Source organism: Ambystoma mexicanum, chromosome 14, assembly GCF_040938575.1.
Source record: "Ambystoma mexicanum isolate Mex_15411 chromosome 14, UKY_AmexF1_1, whole genome shotgun sequence".
NCBI lineage: Eukaryota > Metazoa > Chordata > Amphibia > Caudata > Ambystomatidae > Ambystoma > Ambystoma mexicanum.
Window position 1 is genome coordinate 209,821,909 of NC_090940.1, and position 24,074 is coordinate 209,845,982.

Sequence of the window (24,074 nt, forward strand, 5' to 3'; positions counted from 1 at the left end):
CCTAGTACTATTACTGTGCAACTTTGCACTTGCACCGGTGCAAAGTTTCTGTAATCTGGTCTCTGGTAGAAGCAACAAAAAAGTGTCCCGTATCAAACCCGGTGTGCTTATTGTAATGATAGTAGAACCTTTGCAATCTTGGGTGCTCGAAGGTTGCAGTCACGCAGAAGATAGACCTTTTGCTCAGCCAGGCATGCCTTCATGCTTTGGCATGTCTTGCTTGCTGAAATGGCGGGGTCTTCCCCCTCACTGTGATTGGCCGGGAGGAGCTACCCTTTACTTGAGATGCCATCTCATACTCCCAGTGTCCTTTGCTTGTGCTCATCCTTTGCGCTCAATACTCCATATTCTCTCTACGTTCTACCCCCCTCTTCGCTTTACTTCAACTCATGCTGTCTGCTATACCCTTATGTAAGCTCAAAATCATGATTTCAAATTAGTGTCTTTATAACGTCTGCTCCCTTACACACCTGTATATGTCCTCCATGTTGCCTTCACTAGTTAAACATTTGACGTCATATATCTTCATGCATGCAGTGATGTACAATAATACTTCGAATAGACCACTTCAGCTCCAAAGCCACACATGCCCAGCGCTACCATGTAGCTATCACTGGAAGTTCACCTCTTGATCAGAGCCACACAGCAAGGAACTATGGGAATGCACATTAGATGCAAAGCTTGCTTTGTGCTGCACAGGTAACTTTCATGGTCTTATAGAGCAGTGCTTTTTTTATATATACCTTTATTAACCCAAGGCTGACGGCTCTCAAGGATGCAACAACCAATCACACATACCTTCACCCTTGCTGGGGATCGGCAGTGTGGTGTCACTTCATATCCTTGTGAACGCACAGACGTCCCTCATCACTAACCCTACTAAAACCCTTCAACTTTCCTAGACTCAGTGCCCAACCGCCAAATATAACACATGCATATACCTACCACAGCACAAACCGGAAATCACACAGCAAATGGCATGCCCCTCTGTAATCTCACTGAACCCAACACATTAGGCCACAGACGCAAAACAATCCCATATAGACCCACACACCAAAACAACGCCTAACCAATACATCTAGAAGCAAACCCAACCCACAGAGACCAGCTTTTCAGGACTTAAGCTACCAACAGCACAGCAAAAGACATCTTGCGCTATCCTTCTCATCCCACTAACTAACCCTGCCCAACCCTCCTTCCTTTTCCTATCCCCCATAGCACCTGGTGGCCATGGAAATGGTAGCGGTGTGCTGTATAAATCTCCATAACATAACATTTCGCGCATTGGGGAATGTTTACCCCTTGCTATAACACCATTAGGATTCTGAGTACTCCGCTGTACTCCAACTCTATTGATCTGTAAAGTAGCCTATGTCATTGGCAGATACTGCTTAGACAGGAAAAATGCCCATTGCCGCTCCCTTCACTATCTTATGGCCCAGCTCAATAGATCGATTCACACAATCTTCCCAGGGAAGTAAACTGACAAGAGAAATTCTGCTAACTAAATCTGGTCCTGATGTCAAATTAGGGAAGACATGTTCATGCTGTCTGAGGTTTTTATTTATTTATTTATTGGATATGTATAATGCGCCTGTACACAATGGGCCTCATTCCAAGTTTGCTGGTACAGTAGCAATGGTACAGGTAAGCTTGCCGGTACCGTTGTTACCGTACCGGCAAACTACGAGATCTGCTCGCGGGTGCCTTTTTGCCCTTATGGTCTGACCTGGTGGGCAGACCAGCACCTGCGAGTAGACCTTGCCGGATGCACCGGCACCATTCTGAATAGTGCCGGTGCATCCAGCCTCCCCATTCCCATTGTGCCCTATGGGGCTTGAATGGGAATGGGGAGCGTTTCTTTCTTGTGCCCAGGAATGGGCAATTACCGGGTACAGCCGGACCTTAATGACCCGGTAATTGGCCATTCCTGGCCGCCGGGAAAAAAAATTATACCAGCGGCAGCCATGCGCGTTATACCGGCACAGTTATCGCTGGTATTTTAATGAGGCCCAATGTGTTTCAAGGCGCAATAAGACAAGGGGGCTGGGGGGACAGGGAATGACGAGAACAAAAACAGTCCCACTAGTCCTTGTGACTTTTGGATCGTGCAAGTGCAGTAACAAGAATTGCAGGGAAGATGGGACGGGGGAGTGCTGGTCAGGGCAGAAGGGCCTGTGGGAAAAGCGAAAGCCAGGGGAGGCAGGGTGGACAGAGCGAGGGGAAAGCAGAGAGTGCAAGGTCCACATGCTAATTGCGAGTTAAGGGGCTGGAAGGGCTCAAGGGGTGCAGGCCCAGCAACGCTAGTGCAGGGGAAGGGAGCCCGGAAGGGCAAGTGCATGTTGAGGTGGGTGGCGGGGCTCAGGGGACACCAAGTGCAGGGGTAGACTGGACGAGGAGGGCCTGGTGCCATGTAAGAACCTGAAGTAACCAGGCAATCAGTCAAGCGCCAGGCAGGAACCTTAGCAGGGGAGGGGGAGAGGGAAGGAGGAAGAGAAAAGGACAGTCTTGTAAGGTTTCCGGAACTTAAGGAGATCCAGCTGAAGTCCGAGAGGGCCAGGGAGGCCATTCCGGAGGGAGGCACCTGCGGAGGAAAGAGATCTACCCACCCATCTCTGCTTTGAAAAGCATCTGATCTGCAGAGAGTTGGAGCTAGAAGATGGAAGAGCTCCAAGATGAAGGTATTTGGGGGGAGAGAGTTGAATATAGCAGGGTCCCAGGCCCCAGAAAGACTTGTGGGTGATGCAGAGGGTCTTGAACTTGATGCTTGCAGCAACCGGGAGCCAGAGGAGAGATTTTAGGGCTGTAGAGATGCGGTCCCTGAGCTTGAGGGCAAGGATAAGTCTTGCAGTCTTATTCTGGATTAGTTGAGCAGGGCGAAGGGAGGAGTTAGGCAGATTGATGAAGTGTCTGTTGCAGTAGTCCAGCCTGGAGGGGACCAGATCTCTGGAGATATTTAGTTTCTGAGGGAAGGTGAGGAAAGGGAGAATGCCTCTGTGGAGGTGCAGCTAGAAGTGGGCCTCCTTGGCGAGGTCTGTGATGTGAGGAGAGGCGAGAGAGGAGTCGAAGATGACACCAAGGTTTTTTGCCTCACCGTAGGGTGAAGAGAAGGGTCCCATGGAGAGCGGCCAGAGTGTGGGAGGGAGGGAAGGAGGGAGCAGGGGTCCCAATGAGAAAGATCGCTATGTTACTGGCTTTACGGCAGAGATCGTTAGCAGTGCACCATGCCCGAATAGCAGACAGGCAGTCAGGAATGAGAGAGGAAGAGGAGGAGAAAGAGGAGGGAAGCTTGAAGGAGAGCTGCATGCCGTCTGCATATCTGTAGACATTAGGAGAGAAGGTGGAGATCAAAGGAGCTAGAAAGGCCATGTAGATGTTGAAAAGCCAAGGCGAGAGGCTAGATCCCTGAAGGACACCGCAGGTGGAGAGTGAGATGGCGAAGACAAAGGGGCCCAGTTAAACCTGGGAAGGTCGGTTAGAGAGGAAGGAGGTCAACCAGTCCAGAACCAGGTCCGTGATGCTAATGATATCACAGAGACCATTTATAAGGGTGGCATGATTGACCGTATCAAAGGCAGAGGAAAGGTCAAGAAAGATGAGAATGGAAGGAGAGTTGGAATCAAGATTAGACAGCAAGTCATCACGGGTGTTCAGGAGTGCAGTTCCGGTGCCTCTGGCAGCTCTGAAGCCAGACTGGTGGTCATGGAGACAACCAACAGATTCAGTGTGGTGGATAAGGCAGGAGATGGCCGGCTTCTCCAAGAGTATGATTAGGAAGGAAGTAATGGAGATAGGGTGGTAGTTAGCCGGCAAAAGGCTTTTTGAGGAGAGGGTGTACAAGGGAGTGCTTGAGGAATGATTGGAAGGATCCAGTGGTAAAGGAATGATTACAGAAATCAGTCAGGGTTGGAGCAAGGGAGACAATGTTGTCCTTGATAGTTCTAGAGGAGCAGGGGAGCACCTGTTTGGATGAGACTTTCATAGAGCAGACTTGTCTAGTAGCCTCATCAGGTGATATGGGAGAGAAAGGGGAGAGAACGAAGGAAGGAGGTGCAAGGTAGGCCTGGGAGATGATGAGTGAGAGTGGAGTAGTGTAGAGGAGAGAGAGGACAGGATGCACTGCATTTTAGTGATGAAGTGAGAGGCCAGTGCAGTGCAGAGGGCCAGGCGAGGCAGCGGAGAAATGGAGACTACAGTTGGATTGGCGAGTTCCTTGCAGATTTTGAAGTTCAGCCGTGTTGTTAGAGGCCGCAGAGATGCAGGCTTGGATATGCACCCTCTTCTTTGAGCAGATGGAGATTCTATATTGCCTTTGCAGCAGGCCAGTTTGTCAGAGGATGTGCTTGAAGCCTGCCATTTGCTCTCAGCAGCTCTGCACTTGCGTTTCAGAGATGCCAGGTTGCAGTAATACCAGGTGTTGCGCTTGGAGGCAGGCTTCATGCAGATCCTCATGGCAGGGGCAAGGATGTCCAGAGTGTTGGAGATGGAGAGTTGAAGTTTAGTAAGGGCTGTGTCAGAGTGAGAGTCAGAGGAAGGAGTTGGGGGGAATGAAGTTGGCGGCAAAAGCAGCAACTGACACTCGCTTCATAGGTTGAATCACAGAGAAGGAGACTGACAGTGCAGGTGGGGGCTTAGCCGGGGACCCAGGAGGTCCACGTGAGAGGACAGAAGACTATGCTCAGACCAGGAGAGAGGAATAGTGAGAGGGTTGGGAATGGGGATGTCAGCATAGATGAGAGCACCCAAGGTGTGTCTGGCTGAGTGTGTCGTACCGGAGAGAAGAATGGAGAGGGAAAGAGTGTCACAGAAGTTGCAGAAGAGTCCAGAGGCCGTATCAGGGGAGTCAAGGTGAATATTGAAATCTCTCTGAGGAGGAGAAGCTTGGAGGTGGAGACCAGGAGAGAAGAGGTGAGGTCAGAGAACTCTGAGATGAAGAGGGAGACCGGGCAGGTGGCCTGTAGATGGTGGTCATCGTTAGCGAGAGGATAGGAGAAACACCCAACCTGCAGACAAGGCATTTGAAGGAGGAGTAGGACTGAGCGGGTATGATAGTAGCAGGGACCCATTCAGGGAAGATCAGGGTCACTACGCTCCGAGACCGGTTAGGCCTGGGCTTGGAAAGGATCTTATAGCCCTCTGGAAGGACAGTGTCAAAACTTGTGACAGAGATGGCCGTGGACCACATCTCGGCGAGAGCGAGGATGTCCAGATCGAGGTCTTCAAGGAGGTGGCAGATGTCAGAGAAGTGTTTGACGGCAGGTTACTACCTACTGGCCTCACTAAGCCATTCTTCAAGATTATGCTGCTGTTTTATGCTCTAATACCTCTGCCTGGTGTTACTACAAAAAGTACCTGCTATAAAGTACGCTAAATAGAAGTTGGGTTATGAAGCATGCAGGTATTTATTCTCTTACGTGATGAGTGTTTCTAGCATGGCTTATTTTTTTTATTCAGTATTACTTGTATTGTGTTTGTTTTCTGCTAACCTATTTTAATATTGGGTAGTTGATGTCTCTTCTATTTTGGAAGGGAATCATTTTTAATTGGCTGGGGATCTTTCTGTTTTCAATGAAGTTCAATTTCACACATGTTTGACCAAGCTCATAAAGGTCTTTTTTAACGTCTGTGCTTGGGGGAAAATAGGCAGTGTTTGCACCCAGAGCAGTTTTGAGCAGGCATTTGCTCAATCACAATTTTCCCTCTGTGTATGCGATTATGCTGCATCTGCCCTGAACTCCAGATGCAATGCCCTTCTGATGGGGCATTGTGTAAGTGGCGCGTTGGGCGCGCTTGTGGGTGGATCACAGATTCTCAGAGAGCTGTGCTCCCCTATCATTGGCTGCACCTGCTCTGACCAGGTGCATGAATATAGGTGCATCGATATACTCAGGTTTGACCTGGACTTGCCTTGCAATGCCCCATGTAAAATCCCCCATAGAGCACAGGCCTCGGGTGGAGATTTTCATGCAGTGAAATGCAAAGCAAGTTTATAGGGTAGTAAGTTATTTAAGAAGCTGAAAAGACTGATGTCTACAAAGTTCTGAATTACCCATAACTGCTGGGCATTCCTTTAGGCAGAATTCCATTCCTTATTTCTAGTCTGTCTCTTCCATTGCCGAAGACGAGGAAAGGCCAACCGATGCGACATGGCGCATCTAATAAAACAGGAACTAGGGGTCTGCAAACTTTGTGTCTCAAGAGGCTTGAGACAACAACTTTTATCAGCCCTAGCCAGCATAGTCAATGGAGATGGATCATGGGAGCCGTAGTCCAAAGCATCTGGATAGTCAAGGGCTGCACAGCCCTGCGGTAGAGCTACCGCAAGCAGGGTTCCGCACGGCTCCTCCCTTTCCCCATTGCTTTGTAATGTGTGCATGAGGTCGCTCCGCAACCTAGAATGAAGCTCAGAGTCCACGGATGGACTGTCCTAATATTCCATGAAGGGAAAGCATACACTGTGTAGTCCTGGAAGTGTCCCTCTTATTTTCATTGCTTTGGCAGAATCCATAAGGTAGCAATCGACAGGCATGGCCCGTGTGCATTTCTCAAGAAGCACCGCTCTAAAGCTAGGTATGCTGGGGTTTTGTGAAGCAGCATCTTATCATCAGGCCTCGACTGGCCCTGACTTGGATAAGATGAACATGCTACCAGCCTATCTGCGGACATCCCGAAAGGAGCAGCAGAGCTCGCTCGCAATTCCTTTAGGCATACCATTGATATCCCTTGAGAAAGTTTTGGTGAAGAGCGAAACGTTGGAGACGAGAAGCTTCCATCTAGTTGTAATTATAACATAAAAAAGAGCAATGGGAAAGAAGGCTGTAAGGGCCTTATTCCAAGCAGTACGATGTTGGGTTTTCGTGGAGTTTCTTAATGAAGAAATATGGGGTGGGTGGAGAGGGCGATATCAGGGTTAGTGGGTGTGGGGAATAGGTACTACATAATAGGGAAGAGGGGACTTGAGGGTAACCCCCACAAATAAAAATAAAAGATTTCGTTTTTTTGGACAAAAATATTCGGCAAAAAACTCTGCGAAAAAAACCTGGTGATCTAAGAACATAGAACCTTCCAAGTATAGCAGTGGTGGTAGGGAATACTGCCTGGTTTGCCTCACCACACAATCATCTGAAAGTCCTACCAGGTCGTAAGTGCAGGTACTGCCTCCACTTAGACTAGCGTGGTGGACCCATGCAGAATCACCACGCCCAATCATTCTGCGCACCCCCAATGGACTCCAGAAACGGGGAACAGCTGGGTCTGATTCAGTTTGCTGGTCTTACCGGAGGCAATAGCATCAGGCTCCTACAGAGGCCCTTGGTGTTTGCTTGATGCTGAATGAAGGGCCGACGGTGGCACAAGCGCTGAGGCGATACCGCTCCTATCCTGATGCACATTGAGATTGTGGAACATTCGTAAATTCTTAAGAAGCAATTTGGTTTTGCTTTTTTTTTTCAGAAATCCACTTGGAATGCACACAGGGCCCTAGAGGTGGCTTTTGTTTTTACAAAGAGGGATGAAAGTATATGAATAAAAACAGAATGTATTGTACTTTCCTTGCGAGGCCTACATTACATTATTTCTGTAACTTTTAAATAATTGACCTCTATGGGTGTAACTATCCATAAAAATCATGTTTTTTTCCCTTGATGTTTTTTTTATTTTGAAGATTAACAAGGTTTGGATTGGGTTCTGTCCCCTATCAGGTTTTCTTTAACTTCTGTGGTTTCCCAGTCGTTTTATTTTTTTGTGCTTTCCCTTTTTCTTTCACTATAACCTCTGCACCATTACTGCTGACTTACCTCTGCTCTTATCTCTGCTTCTGACTGGTTTGAGATGGGGATTTATTTATTTATTTTGCCATTTAACTAATGCCTAGCCTGATTCCGAGAGCTTTCTGTCTTACCGGTACTGCTTTTAAGAGGTGTTATTTGTCCATTTGTGTCTTGTCTGTCTAGCGCCCTGAAGCTTCCGGGTCAGTGGCCGCGCTATATGAGTTATAAATAATAAGAAGAAGAATTTGTATAGTGCACCTAACCCGTAGGCACCTGGGCGCTTATCTTACACAAGTGTGAAGTACATTCCTTAATCAGTTTCACATATACATAGTACAAGCTTATTGGCGTATAGATCAGTAATTAAACAGTTACAAGAGAGTAAGTCCAGACAATACCGTTATTGGCATGCATGCTTTCGCAGATCAGCCGTCCTGGTACTAAAGGTTCAGTAATTAGAGTTAAGCTTGTTTTACTAGGTGTATGGAAAAAGCTAGACTCCCTGTGTAAAGAGGTGCTTGTCAGTTGTTTACGAAAGGTCCAGAAAGAGTTTTCTGCTCTCAATTTAGATGGCAAGGCATTCCATTGTTTTGTGGCTATTGTGAGGACGCTACTGCCGCCGGCTTTTTGCAGTTTCGGCAATCATAGGTCACTTTGGGCTCCATAGAACGTTTTTTTATTCGGAGGATGCCATTCACCCCCACAACCCCCTGTAAACCACCCTTTCCCCAGTCACCAACACAGAATAATGCAGCGGGTGAAAGTGACATGTCCCCTTTTTGTTTCGTAGGAAGTGTTTGTTGGGAAGGAGACAATGTGCACAGTCGACGGCCTTCACTTTAACAGCACATACAGCGCTCGGGTCAAGGGTTTCAACAAATCCGGGGTCAGCCAGTACAGCAAGATTCTGGTTCTTCAGACCTCGGAAGGTAAGTGGTTTCAGAACATCCATTGAAATCCAGACTAGTACGGCATGCATCGTGAGGGCATCCCGATATGCCATTGGTGGAAACAATTGTCTAGCTAGCTTGAAAGCCGCAAACAGGTTGTGTTTTCTGGATATCCTTCATTAATATTCATGAGATAAATTTGCATCCCAATGGAACATCTTTTACACGTTACGTGACTATCATCCAATACCGATATGTTTGCAAGGTCAGGAGCCAGACTTGTAACCACTGGTTTATTGCATGATCTATAAGTATTGCATGGCATTATAACATGAATAGAACGTGATATTGATCAAAACCACACTGCTGTGCTTGGTATCTCCGGTGACTGCAAGTAGCACGAGTTCTCGAAAATGTGCTTCAGCCAAACACTCTAAATTCGATGCCAAGAATGCATGTTGCTTATTTCACTAAGACCAGGGCTGCATGGCCAATAAAGCATCTGCCCGCTGTGTGCACCAATGCAATGAGCTGCATGCACACTGGCATCAGTAATGCATAGACAGCCACGACATTAAAATGTCAATGGCCCTCATTACGAGCATGGCGGTCTGGGAAGTATGGTACCGGTAAGCATGCCGGTACCGTACTTCCCAGACCGCCATACTACGGGCTCGGCTCGCAGGAACCGTTTCACCCGCCAGGTTTTTCCTGGCAGGTGTAATGCCACCCGCGAGCAGAGCATGTCGGATGCACCGGCACAACTCTGAATGTGCCGGTGCATCCGACGTCCCATCCCCATTCAGTCCTATTGGGCAGAGTGGGGATGGGGAGGCCTTTGATTCCGGCACCCAAAAATGGACAATTACCGGGTCCGCTGTAATCGGCAAGACCCGGTTCTTGCCCATTCATGGGTGCTGGAAAAAATGCAACTCCGGCAGCAGCTGTGTCGTTTTTAACGGCACGGCTACCACCGGAGTTGTAATGAGGGCCAATGTCTTGACTCCATTCATCCAGTTTTTAGCTTACTACTGCCCATTTGTCTTTTACATTTAAAGCCAGTGAAAGTTCCCAAAATCTATATATTTGTATATACTCATGGGTGCACAAGTCAAACATTTGAATCTATCCCCATACTTGCAAATCCCCCTGTTTAGGCGAATGACATGCATGCATGCTTTTGGTATTTCACACGCATGCACAAGCAGCTATCTAAGGTTAATGGCCAGACAGCCAACGCCACAGGAAACTGCAATAGTCTGTGGACCGGTAATGCAACAGTCTTCAGAACGGCGCAGTTTGTTACCGAGTGAAATTAAAGAAAAAGCAAAGCACACACCAATGCATTGTGGTCATTAGACAAGAGGCATCACGCAGCGCTGCGGCTGCAGACCTGCCAAAGGAGAACAGTCTTTGAAATGGTGCGACTGTTTGTGGGCATTTGGGCTGGCTACACGCCCTCAATAAATGAATAAATAATCATAATTGTGGTATAAAAAAAAGCACCTCCTACGGATAATGTCAAATTGATATGTGAGCCAAATTTAAAGACAGTCCGCACTGCGATTGGTTGTGTTATGCTTCCAATGCCGTCAAATTGCCTTCATTCGCTGGACTGGACTGCCATTTTGGTTTTTTTTAACCGCTGCATTTATGTGAAATATAAAACAGAAATAATACATTGAGTAAAGCCTGTTGATAAAGCAGTTGTTAAGTTAATGGTCTGTGACAGCACTTGACTAAAACAATGTTTTTTTGTGACTTGTGAACTGTACACTTAACGGAAAGCTTACACAGTCTAGCCTGTAGCTGGAATCGTGTGTCTAAAGTCTACAGGGGGACACTGGAATGCACCCCCAAAGCCTTCCTCAATTATGTTCAGCACAGAGGCTTAGTTTAAGAGGGCAGTACAATTGTACGACATGTTTGGCTGCAATTTAAAAAGTATAACAATGTTTCACATACTCCACAGTAGCTAGCTATCACAGTGCACCCCTGTTTGTGCGAAAATAAATGAACAGACGGGAACAAAAATTCTGTGATTACAAAACTGGATTTCTTAATCCAATACCCCAAAACATCTAGCGTGATGGGGGTCAGGGGTAGCAGGTCAGGAGGGGGGAGATTGGCAAGCCAAAAAGCACTTGAGGACGGTGGGGGGAGGCGTCCATAAAATGAACAAAGAAGGGCTTAGAAAATTGCACATTTATAAAAAACAAAATGCACATTGTAAAAAGCCAAATTTGAAATTCCTTTAAAGTTCCGCTATCAGAGTATGCAATCAGCCTTCTGGCACAGGACTTTCTGTTCCGTATGAGCTGATGGACATGCCTTGTGATGTGGACGGGGATGGCCACCAGGTGATAAGGCCTAGCCACTAGCCAAGATACCTGGCAACTATTTTGACCTGAGCCCATAGTAAAGTGTTATTCATTGTAAAGAACCGCTATGGGTCATCTCCGCCGCAACTGAAGAATTAAGTTCAATTTTAGACTATTTCATTGTTAGTCACGTGCAAGTGGGACCGGACAGAGGTTAACCACGTATGCTTCTAAGGAATATGCAAAGCAACTAAAGGCGGGAAAATGTGCATTGAGGATGAACCGGAAATGAATAGGTTGCGAGCGCAGCCACGCGTCGGCGCAGGCTTCCCCCTTGGAGTCCATCTCATTAGTCTGTGCGTTCATTCGGCCGTGGCTGCTTTTAATGTACGTTGCTTCTGATCTACGGCCTCGTTCTTTGTTGTGGGTGCTTTGTTGGGTTTTATTGGTGTGCACATGAATATCAACGTCACGGGCGTGGGGGCCTGGGGAGGGAGCGCTCTGTGGACTTTCCACGTTTCAGAGCAACCCTTGATGTGTTTCAAACAGCTTCAAAACGCAAATGATCCGGCAAAGGGTAGAGCTCGCAAACCTGGGGAAGGAAGATTGTGCTGTGCTGCTCCCTTTGCCTTCGCATCACCGCCGACCCTGTAAATTGACTGCCTGGTTGCAGAGACCCCGACACCCCCAGAGAGCCATCTCCCCGTCCTCAAGCGCATTTGTCACAGCTGTCAGCAGCCGTGTTGGAAATGGACAAAATGAAAGGGTATCCCACAAGGGCCAGGGTGGGGGGTGGAGTTTGGAGGCATGGGGAGAGTTCTGAGGGGGCCGAGTTCTGAGGCGGCAGAGCTGGCAGTTGGACTACACTCAAAGGAAATGTTCAAAATAATATTTTTAAAATGGTGCAATTTCTTTCATGTGGCTTCTTTCCAAACTCCACACTGTACATCACTTTCATGGCAGTGGTGCCCCCAAAATACTGTTGCTGATTTTAAATACATTAAGGCATCCATAGACAAGATGTACAGTAGAAGGCTAACAGTGTAGCTCAGTAGGTTGAGAAATCGTTGCTGTGATGTTATATATTCAAAACTGATTGTTAAACGTATGACTTTTTGTAATTCCTTATAAAAAAAACACAAGTGCTATAAAGTGCGTTTGGCCAGGGGATGGGCTGGGCTGGTCACTTGCTTACACTCATGGTGGAGGTGTGGGTATTTCTGTCCCTGTACTGAAAATCAAAAGTTGCCACACATGCACCCACAGTTTAATTTCCTAATAACTGCTGCACAACAGAAGCATTTATTCATCTTTAGAAATATCACCGGTGTATTACAACACAAAGGGGCACACAAATTACTAAGTATCTGTGGCAGTCCGACAAAAAAAAAAAACATTTAATAGAAAACTAGTGAATGCAAGCAGCATTTTTCAGTTTGGAAATTACTTTTGTTTTTCTATGGAAGTGTGAACTGCACATTTGGAAAACTATAGTGTGCCCAGCATATAGAAAGCCTGCTTTCAACAGTGAGGCCCCCTCCCAGTTATATTCATTGCCCATTGATTCCTGTGGTGTCCCTATCGGCCAAAAGAAAAAAACAGGATGAGCGAATAGAGACAGCAGATGCGCAAATGCTGGCTGAAGATTAGATCACCGGGCTCCCAGCTTCCCTCAACGACGCTGGGGGCTCGGTATAGCCAGGTCAGGGCGAAGGCAGGCCGGGTCCCGAACCCCAGCCAGACATCTGATGCCGGATCTCGGACCCGGCAAGAGCCGGCCCATTGGCCAGCGCTACCTGTCAGTAAATATTCATCCAGAAATTGTCCAGGCTTGTTGGTGCTGATATTAGCAGATGTTTCGAGTCGATGGCTGTCATGACATCTTAGGCCCAGGTCCACGGAATGAAGTAACACTGATCCTGTATAGGAGAGGGTGCGACCTTGCCAGAGCAAAGGCAAAGCACTGTCAAGCCTTCCTTACATTACTGTAACGACAGCTGACTGAAACATGTCCAAACAAGCATTGGCAATTCCAACAGTTTGGGCTTTTGTGTAGGCATCGGAAAGGCACTTGCCAGGCACTGCCATAGTGGTATTAACTGGCTATTGATGGTAGCAGGTGCAAAATTATGTGAGTACCTGGGCATCTAATAGCAGTGCCTACAAATGCCTAATACCAATGCACAAGCCAAAATTGTTGGCTTTGTCACTGCTTGTTTTTAACAGGACTTGAGTGAAAGACTTCATATTATGCTAATTATGCTAAATATTACATTATTAATTGAGTGGTTGAAGGCACACACGGTTAAGGCATTTTGATTACACCAGTAGCGTTTTTACAACTCCAAAAGTTGGGCAAACATACCGAGCACACTTCCCTTCAGCCCTTGCGTACACCAAGACCATTTTATTGCTCAGACCCCTGACAACCATTCCCTACATAATCATGAACTGCTTTACTCGTTAACCCCCATCCATCCTTTGGGCAGACCATCAGGACCTGCTTGAGCTACTTTACTCGTTAGCCCCCATCCATCCTTTGGGCAGACCATCAGGACCTGCTTGAGCTACTTTACTCGTTAGCCCCCATCCATCCTTTGGGCAGACCATCAGGACCTGCTTGAGCTGCTTTACTCGTTAGCCCCCATCCATCCCTTGGGCAGGCCATCAGGACCTGCCTGATCTGCTATACTCGTTAGCCCCCATCCATCCTTTGGAGAGACCATCAGGACCTGCTTGAGCTGCTTTACTCGTTAGCCCCCATCCATCCTTTGGGCAGACCATCAGGACCTGCTTGAGTTGCTTTACTCGTTAACCCCCATCCATCCTTTGGGCAGACCATCAGGACCTGCTTGAGCTACTTTACTCGTTAGCCCCCATCCATCCTTTGGGCAGACCATCAGGACCTGCTTGAGCTACTTTACTCGTTAGCCCCCATCCATCCTTTGGGCAGACCATCAGGACCTGCTTGAGCTGCTTTACTCGTTAGCCCCCATCCATCCCTTGGGCAGGCCATCAGGACCTGCCTGATCTGCTATACTCATTAGCCCCCATCCATCCTTTGGAGAGACCATCAGGACCTGCTTGAGCTGCTTTACTCGTTAGCCCCCATCCATCCTTTGGGCAGACCATCAGGACCTGCTTGAGTTGCTTTACGCGTTATCCCCCATCCATCCTTTGGACAGACCATCAGGACCTGCTTGAACTGCTTTACTCATTTACCCCCACCCATCCTTTGGGCAGACCATCAGTGCGGACCATCACGACCTTCATGAGCTGCTATACTCGTTAGCCCCCATCCATCCGTGGGGCAGGCCATTAGGACTTGCTTGAGCTGCTTTACTCGTTATAACTCATACATCCTCTGGGCAACTGTCAAGACCTGCTTGAGCTGCTTTACTCGTTATCCCCCATCCATCCTTTGGGTAGACCATCAGGACCTGCTTGAGCTGCTTTACTCGTTAACCCCCATCCATCCTTTGGGCAGACCATCAGGACCTGCTTGAGCTGCTTTACTCGTTAGCCCCCATCCATCCTTTGGGCAGACCATGGTGACCTGCTTGAGCTGCTTTACCCGTTAGCCCCCATCCATCCCTTGGGCAGGCCATCAGGACCTGCCTGATCTGCTATACTCGTTAGCCCCCATCCATCCTTTGGAGAGACCATCAGGACCTGCTTGAACTGCTTTACTCATTTACCCCCACCCATCCTTTGGGCAGACCATCAGTGCGGACCATCGCGACCTGCATGAGCTGCTATACTCGTTAGCCCCCATCCATCCGTGGGGCAGGCCATTAGGACTTGCTTGAGCTGCTTTACTCGTTATAACTCATACATCCTCTGGGCAACTGTCAAGACCTGCTTGAGCTGCTTTACTCGTTATCCCCCATCCATCCTTTGGGTAGACCATCAGGACCTGCTTGAGCTGCTTTACTCGTTAACCCCCATCCATCCTTTGGGCAGACAATCAGGACCTGCTTGAGCTGCTTTACTCGTTAACCCCCATCCAGACCTGCTTTACTAAGAGCAATCCAGACACCTTTTGTCTAGCCTCTCGTGAACCCCATCACTGCCTGGCCCCACTGATCAGACACCAGGTTTCCTCCTTAGCTTGGTGCCTAACCCAATAGTCTTCTTTGTGGCAAGAACAACCACATCCTTACCACAATCTCTATGCCCCTGCTGGATTTCTTAAGAGTTTGCTTGCTTTCCCTGTCGACTTGCACTCGCTCATTTCCATAAGGGCCCTACTTACACTCAAAGCCCGACTACAGCAACATACCCGCTCGCATGCCTTTGTTTTTTGCCTGATACCCCGCCTTTATGGAGCGGCCCATTACGGATGCAGTACATGTCTACACGCTGAATCTGGCCTACTTAGTTGACACATTGTCTTGACTCTCAGCACCTAATTGTGATCAATAGACGGATATCATTTCTTAAATCTAGCTGTGGCCCTATTACCTTTCAGCGACCTGTGCCCTGCAGCCATCTTCACTGCTTGCATCTGCTGCATTGCTGCCTGTTCCCTGCAGCCCTCTTTACTGTTTGCATCTGTTGCGGTGCTGGCTGTGCCCTGCAGCCCTCATCACTGCTTGCATCTGCTGCAGTGCTGCCTGTGCCCCGAAGCCATCTTCACTGCTTGCATCTGCTGCAGTGCTGCCTGTGCCCTGCAATCCTCTTCACTGCTTGCATCTGCTGCAGTGCTGCCTGTGCCCCGCAGCCATCTACTCTACTCGCACCTGCTCTCGTGAGTGGAGCAGGGTCTCTTCATTTGTTCATGCTTCTTGATCTGTCTTTTCAGCTCTGGAAACCTCTCCTCCTGGTTCCCCTTCGGCTTCTTTGGATAATCTCCCCACAGCATGCAATATGTTATTCCCACCCCTGCAACACACTGCCATTTTTATTTTTCTATTTAGTGGTAATTCTATACAGATTTGAATTTATCTAATGCGTAATATTCAGAGAAAACTATTCCCCAGTGTCCAGGTTGACCTCGTCGAAAGGATTCTGATAAACGCAGGTAGAAATAGGCCTCACTAAGAAATAAACATAGGACTAAATGGGTAAGGAATGGTGGCTGGGCGGGGTGCAGTTTAAACATGAAACCCATAGGTGGAGTAATTTCCTGCATCTGAATATGTTGAGGATTATTATTATCAGGAAGCGATGGCTCCCCTTCCCAAAAAATCCCTTCAAAAATCGCGGGAAAAAGTTGAAAAAGCCGAGTTTACAGTTTCTCCTTCGTAAGCGAATGTCAGGAAAAGACACAAAAAGAAGGCACCTGCAGCGCAGGGAGCAGAAGAGATGACGTGTGTGGGCGTGTCACGCAGAAGTAATGCTGTGGTGTGATGGCTGCTGTCCTCAAAATGGCCACCTTTGTGTGTGAGTGAATGAGTGAGTTAATAGTAAGGAACAACACACGGGACCACCTCTTGGCGCTTGGTGAGGCAGCATGCATGGGTGCAGTGTGTAGAAAGCACTCCGTGGTGTATAGGGTGCTCTTTGTGTTTTGTTCTGTTGTGGTTTTGTGGCAATGCCCAAGTGCACAGCTACCAACACATTGTTTTCGACGTGTGAGTATGGTGCAAACCTGATGCATAATTCTCTAAATGATTTGGTGATGGCGGCACTGCTTGCTTTGAGTTTCCCTCCCAGGTGCCGCAAATAATCTATGCGTTGCAGCAAGCCTATTTACCCTGGTAGGGAACATACTAAACCAGTGAGTTGTACCACACCATTTTTCACCGCTTTTTTTAACAGCACTTATTTTTTTGCCGTCCAATGCATGGGGAGGGGGGGTTCCGCCCCTACCTAACCCCACGCTGCCCCAGCCTATATTGCCTCCCCCAAACCCCCCTAACCCATATTGCAGCAAACATTCTCAGTAAAAGAAGCGCAATAAAAATATCCTGTGATGGCTTTTCTGGCGTAAAAAGAATGGATACCGACCAGCGTAGTTCTGCGGCTGCCTACCTAGTCCTTCTTTTGTTTCGACAGAACTTCACAGCTGCAAAACTGCAACATAAATCAGTCTGTGCTACTGTAGCACCCAGCAGGATGTATTTGGCAAGCCTTGGACCTGTACACCTTCTGGGACCTTCCAAGACATGGTGCCAGACTCCCATGCTGGAACATTATATGTTGTCCTTTATGTATCTCCCTCCCTGGCTTCCGTTGCCCTCCCTGGCTCCCGGTGCCCTGCCTGGCTTCCGGTGCTCTCCCTGGCTCCCGGTGCCCTGCCTGGCTTCCGGTGCCCTCCCTGGCTTTCAGTGTGGCCGAATCCAGGTGCCCCTACCTTGGCCCACGCCCACCATGATCAAAGATCTTGTGTCCTGTTCTCTTATTGTTTTGTGGTGTATATTGCATGGCGTATGTTGCGATATGTCCATTAGTCATCAGCAGTTTTCTGGCATTATGTGTTGTGAGGCAATGGTTCTGCACCTGTTGCTTTGGCGAGGCCAGGTAAGAGCGCTTTCAATCCCAGCCTGTATTTGGTCAATGTCGCCGTCTACATTCGGTGTCTCGGGGAAGCCTGAAGCTGGCGCCGGCCGATCTCACTGTAGGGTTTTCAAGGGACAAGATCTACCTGGTCAACGCAGGCTGCATTCAGTGAGTGCACAACTGGAGGTCGTATGGTAATATATAGGCAAGCAGACATGCTCAGATGCAGAGGACCACACAATCTCAAATGAAGGAAAAGGATTGCGGCGCATTATCGCTCTCTCCTCTCCGAGCCGACGGCAAGGTCCTATAACGAGAAGGGACCTATAGTGCGGCCGGTTTAGACCATGGCATAAGGACTTTAAATCTATTAGAGAATACATTCCAAGCACTGAGCGAAGAATAGCAGAACTAGGAGGAATGAGAAACATTTGAATGGTTGATCAGAAGGCTTATAATAGCCATTATAACACTGGAATGATGGCAGGTTGTTTTAACCAATGGGTTATCAGTGGGCCTTAACCACTATTACAAGGCCAGATGTTTCTCACCCAATACGCTGCATCAATTCTTAGTCCCTCCATTAGCTAACATCCCACCTAGTTCCTGCTCACTCCGTGATTCCAGGCACTTTCTCCTACTGTTTTATTTTCGTTTTTAACCCATGTTAGTAATGTTGCCACACTTTAATGGCTTTACCACCCTCTGTTGGGAAGGGGTGTAACAGTTGTTATTGTCCAGTGCCGTACTTCTGTGCCCTCGGTTACACCTCAGGCCGATAACTCCAATGTTGGTGGAAAACACCCGTTACAGCCCTCCTTCCCTATCCTAAGGCGACAGTGTAAATCTGAGACTCCATTGCCTGCAATGCAAGCAACTCCCCACATTCCAGTGTTCTAATTGGTGATAATGCTTGTTTTCTCTGACCATTGAGACTATTGGAGCACATCAGTAGTCTACACCATGCATGCTTTTGTGTGTATGTGGTAGTTCCTTTGCCAATACGTCTGAGGTTTTAATGTCTTTAGCTTGGGGTCTCAATGTTTTTTTTATTGAACTAGACCTTGCTAAGGTAAGCTTTCTTCCCTAAATAACACAAGGGCATCTGTCGCTAGTCAGATGCACAAGTGTTCACAGATTTCTTTGCTCACACCAGGTACATATTCTCGCTTCTCAGCATCCCTCGCGGCTCGCTTGCAAAGTGAAAGCATGTCCTCCGATGAATTCGTACCACGCAGTCCCAGGAACTCTTGTATCTCAACAGGTATGAGCATCTGATCAGTTGTCTTTCGTCGCCAATAAAGATTGTGAATTGCAGCCCACAGACCGCGGCCTAATGTGGATAGCATGGTATCGTGATCAATGTTGTGGCGTAATCTGTGACTTCATTCTCTAAGAAGGAATAGTTATAAAAACACACTGTCTTGCATCCACACGGCACCGCTTGCGGTTTGATAATTGGGATAATGGGTCTATGCAATGTTTTTGAGCCTGTGGATTCTAAGAGCCGGTCATAGTGCTTCATGCAGTTATGCAGAAGCATCTCCTGCTGCTTTGCACTTCATTCCATTAACCTATCGGGGGAGAGATAATGCAACCGACTAGATGTCATTACCTTCTGAATCAAGTCACCTTCACAAGGAAGATCAGGCCTCCTCTTACTCGCCCAGACCTTTGGGCTCCCTCCCCACTTGTGGCTCTTGGAAGATCCAGTCCCCTGTACTCATCTGTCCCCCCACTGGCCATGTATGGACCCTCTCCCTGGAAGGATAGGCAGGCATTAGAGAATGGGATCATTTGTGGGTGGACCAGAAACACAGGAAGCATGACTTTTATATAACAAAGAGGGAAGGTTAATTGCCATAAGGCGTCCACTCCAGTGAAGCATATATGAAAGCAACCGCATAACCCAAGGCAAGTCATTGAATCACGTGGCCACAGCACCTGACCACCCCAGAAGTGTAAGAGACAGGGTACGGACACTGTCACAAGTGATGCATGCCAAGTGCGCGTGTCAGCGGGGCGGACGCCTATTGGTAAATACCTGTCTGTGGCCACAAGACAGTTACCCTTCTTTGCAAGAATTAATTGTCCACCCAACTGCGCCCCATCTCACCCACAACATACACTAGCAGTGCACCCTCAGTTTCCCCGGGAGAGCGTTCATTATTTCCCACCCAAACCTAGCAATCGCCCATTTAGAACCAAGTCTAACCACCCATCTAACTTTCCTACAACATCTACACGCACAACCTTGAAGAAACCACACAACACAGATACCTGACATCACCTTTCTGCCATAAATATCCCATACACATACATGATTACAAGGTCAGTATGGAGCAGTAGCAACAGCTTTGGCTAGATATCGTTTGAGTCGCGCCATCTTCAAACTGGCTCTCGTGGCTAACAGCAAAGCGTACTTTTTACATTGCCTCTGCTAAGGTTGGGCACATCATTAGCACCAACAAATAAAATCAGGTATGGCTTATCCAAACAATCCATGCCGCGCCTACAATTGCTACACTATAGTGTTGCTATGCAGGTAACAGTATGAAGGACAGAGTATTTGGGGCCGCCATTTTTAAATTCCCTCCATAGATCACAATTATGCCATAGCATCCTTCTATAACATGAACCCCATCCGGCTATTTCGGACGTACACATTGACCACCTTGCCTCCACCCAAATAAATGGAAATGCAAGAAGAGACATTCACGCTACACAAATACTCGCCCTCTCTAAGAGTTCAGCGATAGCCGTTTCATTATCTACCGCAAGACTTTCCCTTCAATGGTGACCAGGTGCTCACAGCAGCACCTAGAAGCTTCTGTAATTTGTGGACATATATTTTAAGCCATTTCAATAAATACATGAATTCAATGTATTTAATGTCCCTGATATTCCTACCCTCTTAAGATTGATCAGATGGTTGGAGCTCAGTGCTTCTTTCGAACCCAGAGCACAAGATTAATCAGGAAGGCACTCAGAATAGCAGGCGACCTTTAAACACCCAACGGCAGACCCTTAAACTAACACCATAGCCATATTATCAGTTCCTTTCACTAGAACAACAAAACACCGGGACAGACTTTAAACCACCAGCCGAGATTGGTTATCCGTTTCACATCCTACAAGCCAAGGACATAGTTTGGCACCCTCACATGTCCAAAAGCATATATCCATTAAAATTAAAAAAATAATGTTGGGTTATGCATGGACACCCTTGTTTTATAGTAGGGCGTGTGAGATGCAGCAAAACCCCATTCAGTCCTAGCATGCACTGTACAGTGTTTGTGTAAATTAATACCCTCACTATGAGTTTGGCAGTGCCTATACTTCCCGACCATTTACCCATTACCGTCATCGATAACGATGGTAAATCTGACCGGATTCAGAGTTGTGGTTTTTCCCCAATTTGGAATAGCCACGGGACGTCATCGGGGACTGGAGGTAATTGCCCCGGTGGTATTTCCTCCATGCATGTGCTCATGGTATGTCCTCCACCTGAGAAAAACCCTAATTGAAACACAGTCATTCTTTTGGTGCCTGTTTCTTTACTCATTCCTAACTTTCAATGAGCGCATGCATATTGTCGGGGTGAGGGGCACCCCACTGTCCATGCCTTGATACGCAAGGCACAATGGGATTGGCTTCAATCTGCAGGACATGCACTCTAGATGCATAGCCATTATTTGGGGGGGTAAAAGTTATCATTATTCTCCTCAGATAATGGCCGGCTTGTCAGACGCCATCACTTATTTCCCGTTAATCAATCTTCTTAGTGGTGGAAAGTTTGCTGTCTGCCTTTACTTTGGAAGAATGGCTTTGTGGCTTTCTGATGCTCCCTGGAGCCTCGCCCATTACCTCGGGGGCTTCTTCAGCTATTTTAGACCAATGACTCTGATTGAGGCCCCGGGTCATGAGTGGTATTCCAGCAATCATCTTCTGCCATTCAGACTAATCCTTACATTATTTGAAAGAACGCCTGCCAGAGATTTAAACTACCCATCTTTGCAAATCTCCAGGCTCATCCAAGTCCCTGCATTTTGAATTCCGTGTGCCTCGCTGGGCTCACCAATCATGGGGCTAGACTTGAGACCTCTCAGATCAAGTTATTGCCACTTCTGATCAGACACTCTACTGCCCTTGTTCAGTTTGTCACCTTCTCCTGGGCTGTCTTAAGGTTCCTTCACAGAGGGAGAAGCACAAGAGACACTGTTATCACTCTTCTTGCGGGTGCCGCATGGAATCCAAGTCCTTGCAAATTACAGTTCATGGGACCTATTATTCTGAAAAAAGGTATTTTTTCAAGAATATAGCCCAGCTTCAGTACTCATATTTTTACATTCTACATGAATTTAAAAGATATTTTTCACAGTGGGTCCCCACAACCAAATAATTGATATAATATTTCTCCACCTCGGAGATCTGTGTTTCTCTAGACGGTTGCGTGGCCAGCGTAATGGTCTTTGTGAAGCCTCATGCACAAAAGCGGAGGCAATAGACAGAAATGACAAGTCATGACAAGGGAGCAATGGTCCCGCCCAAGTGCCGGGGACACGCTGCCCTCGATATAGCTCACATTTCCTAAGGAAGAGGCAGCGGAGAGCCATGTGACCAGACAACTGGTCTGGGATTTGATACCCCAAGGTACTCTGGTGATTTTCTGTAGTTCTTGCTGAACAAATAAATTCTTGCACCAAGTTTGCAAGATTTAGAGGGACTGGGAATTTTAGGGAACCTAGTCGATGCAGGTGTCACAATATCAACATGTCCACTTTTGTTACCGCTCAGACACAGCTAATTGTAAGAACTGTGATAGAATACCTCTGTTTGTAATAGAGCTCTCTGCTTGATAATGTGTTATTTCCTGTGTCGCTTGGAGTGGCGGCTGGTAAACATGTATTTCATTGGCTTACGTAGTGGATCCAAGACAACTTTTCTGAGTGAGTCAATGAACAGCATTGTTGATCATGAACGAAGTTGAATGTGATTATATACACACATGTATCTGTGTGAGTGTGTTTGGGCCTTTTTTCTGTATGTCTGTGTGTATTTGGTTGTGATGAAATCTCTGGATGCCTTGATACTGAACACTTGTTATATATTTCTCAACCATTCTTCATGGGTGCTGCATAACCCAGACTCCTTCCACTGGATTCATTTATTGTGAGTTCTTGTGTAGTATTGATAGACCTTGGTGTGAAATCATGGAGCCAAAATCGATTCTTGAGGCCTCCATGGAATCCCGCAAAGTATTCTGTTAGTCTGAGGGTAATGGCAAGTGAGCCTCAAAGTATTGCTCCGTGACAGTGAAGATCTCTCACAGCATCCGGGTTGTTTCTAGCCGCGTGGATTTCTAGTCGGTTATCAATCACAGAGCTTGTGCATCTGGTCACTATGTAAAATTGGAAGAACACAGGTGAAATTGTGTCTGAACTAGGCTAGAGTTTGCAAGTGTAGCGTATCGCTGATCAGTAGCTGATGTAGGACTTTCAAAGCTGGTGTGGCGGTGTCTGCGTGAACGTGACGTGGGCAGCATTGTTCTATGCATTTTCTCTCGTGCTCTTCTCCAGGAGCCCAGTGCACAGGGTTTTGCAATAGGCAATTAGAGTACCACAAAATACAATGTGATATTGGTAAATAACGGAGGACGCCTAGAGGCAGCAAACGCGGGGAACTGCTTGTTTGTGATAACATAACGTATCATTGATGTGAGAGATGGAGGCCAAACCCACATCACAATGCCACCCTTCCGAAGACTCCGCATGGAGGGGATTATTATGTGGCCAGTGCAGGCTAATTAATGAGCATTTGTTAGAGAGAGTACACAACTGAAGTACGCTGTTGACGGGAACAAAATTGATAAGACGGTGTTGCAGCAGTAGGCACAGTTGCCATTGGTTACAGCAGACCTCATACAAAGATTTAATCTTAGTTTGCCCTCAACTGGCTTTCTACTTCTCTGCTCGACTAAGTGGAACCCGTGGTGAAATATCCAGCAGGAAACAGCATGAGTAAAAATGATGTGTCCACAATCATTTGCCAGCAAGCCCCTTTTTACACTGATGCATGTATTCACCATGCATGTACCCTGCCACAACAGGACAAATACACAAGAGTATTTCATGTTTACGTTTATTATTTAATGCTAAAGCTAAACGGGTTTTTAAAAAGGCACTACAATGTGCTGCGATTGGGCAAATAGACTGATCACCAGGCACGTTCCCGCGTAAGAGGAATTGATGCCGCTGATCACCGGGACAATAAGGACGATGAAAGGATATGATAGCAGGCGATACGCCACCAGTCAATGAACAGCAAATGTCAGCCATTGCTGGTCAAGTTGGATCTGTTGTGCATCATAATGGAGCACCTTCCAGTGGTGCCGCCGATAATCCTCGAGTAGTGCACCCGAAACCCACGCCACCCTAAAACTAGACCAGCCGAGGGCACACCGCTGGAAAAGATGACGCAATCAACTCATCGTCTACATCACAGCCAAGTATGTTTTAATTGAGGAGCCAGTAGTTGCCGACAACTTGTAGCATGAGTGCAATGAAATGAAGATGGACCTCAGGACTCTGTGCAAAAATATGTCCATGCCCCTCTTCAGTACACTTAGTAAACTAAGGGAAATGATAGGT

At 47.3% G+C, this 24,074-nt stretch overlaps 1 protein-coding gene across 13 annotated transcripts in view; it reads left to right on the forward strand.

The window, feature by feature from the left end:
* Nucleotides 1–24,074, forward strand: part of TRIM9 (tripartite motif containing 9) — a 554,912-nt gene that overhangs the window by 449,007 nt on the left and 81,831 nt on the right. For 8 of the 13 annotated variants that reach the window (XM_069638944.1, XM_069638942.1, XM_069638945.1 and 5 more), the window contains exon 7: nucleotides 8,560–8,698. In XM_069638944.1, coding sequence (XP_069495045.1) covers nucleotides 8,560–8,698 — 139 coding nt within the window. Of the gene's footprint in view, nucleotides 1–8,559; nucleotides 8,699–18,580; nucleotides 18,689–24,074 lie in introns of all 13 variants that reach the window. The other 5 variants (XM_069638939.1, XM_069638938.1, XM_069638941.1 and 2 more) reach the window with 1 other exon arrangement.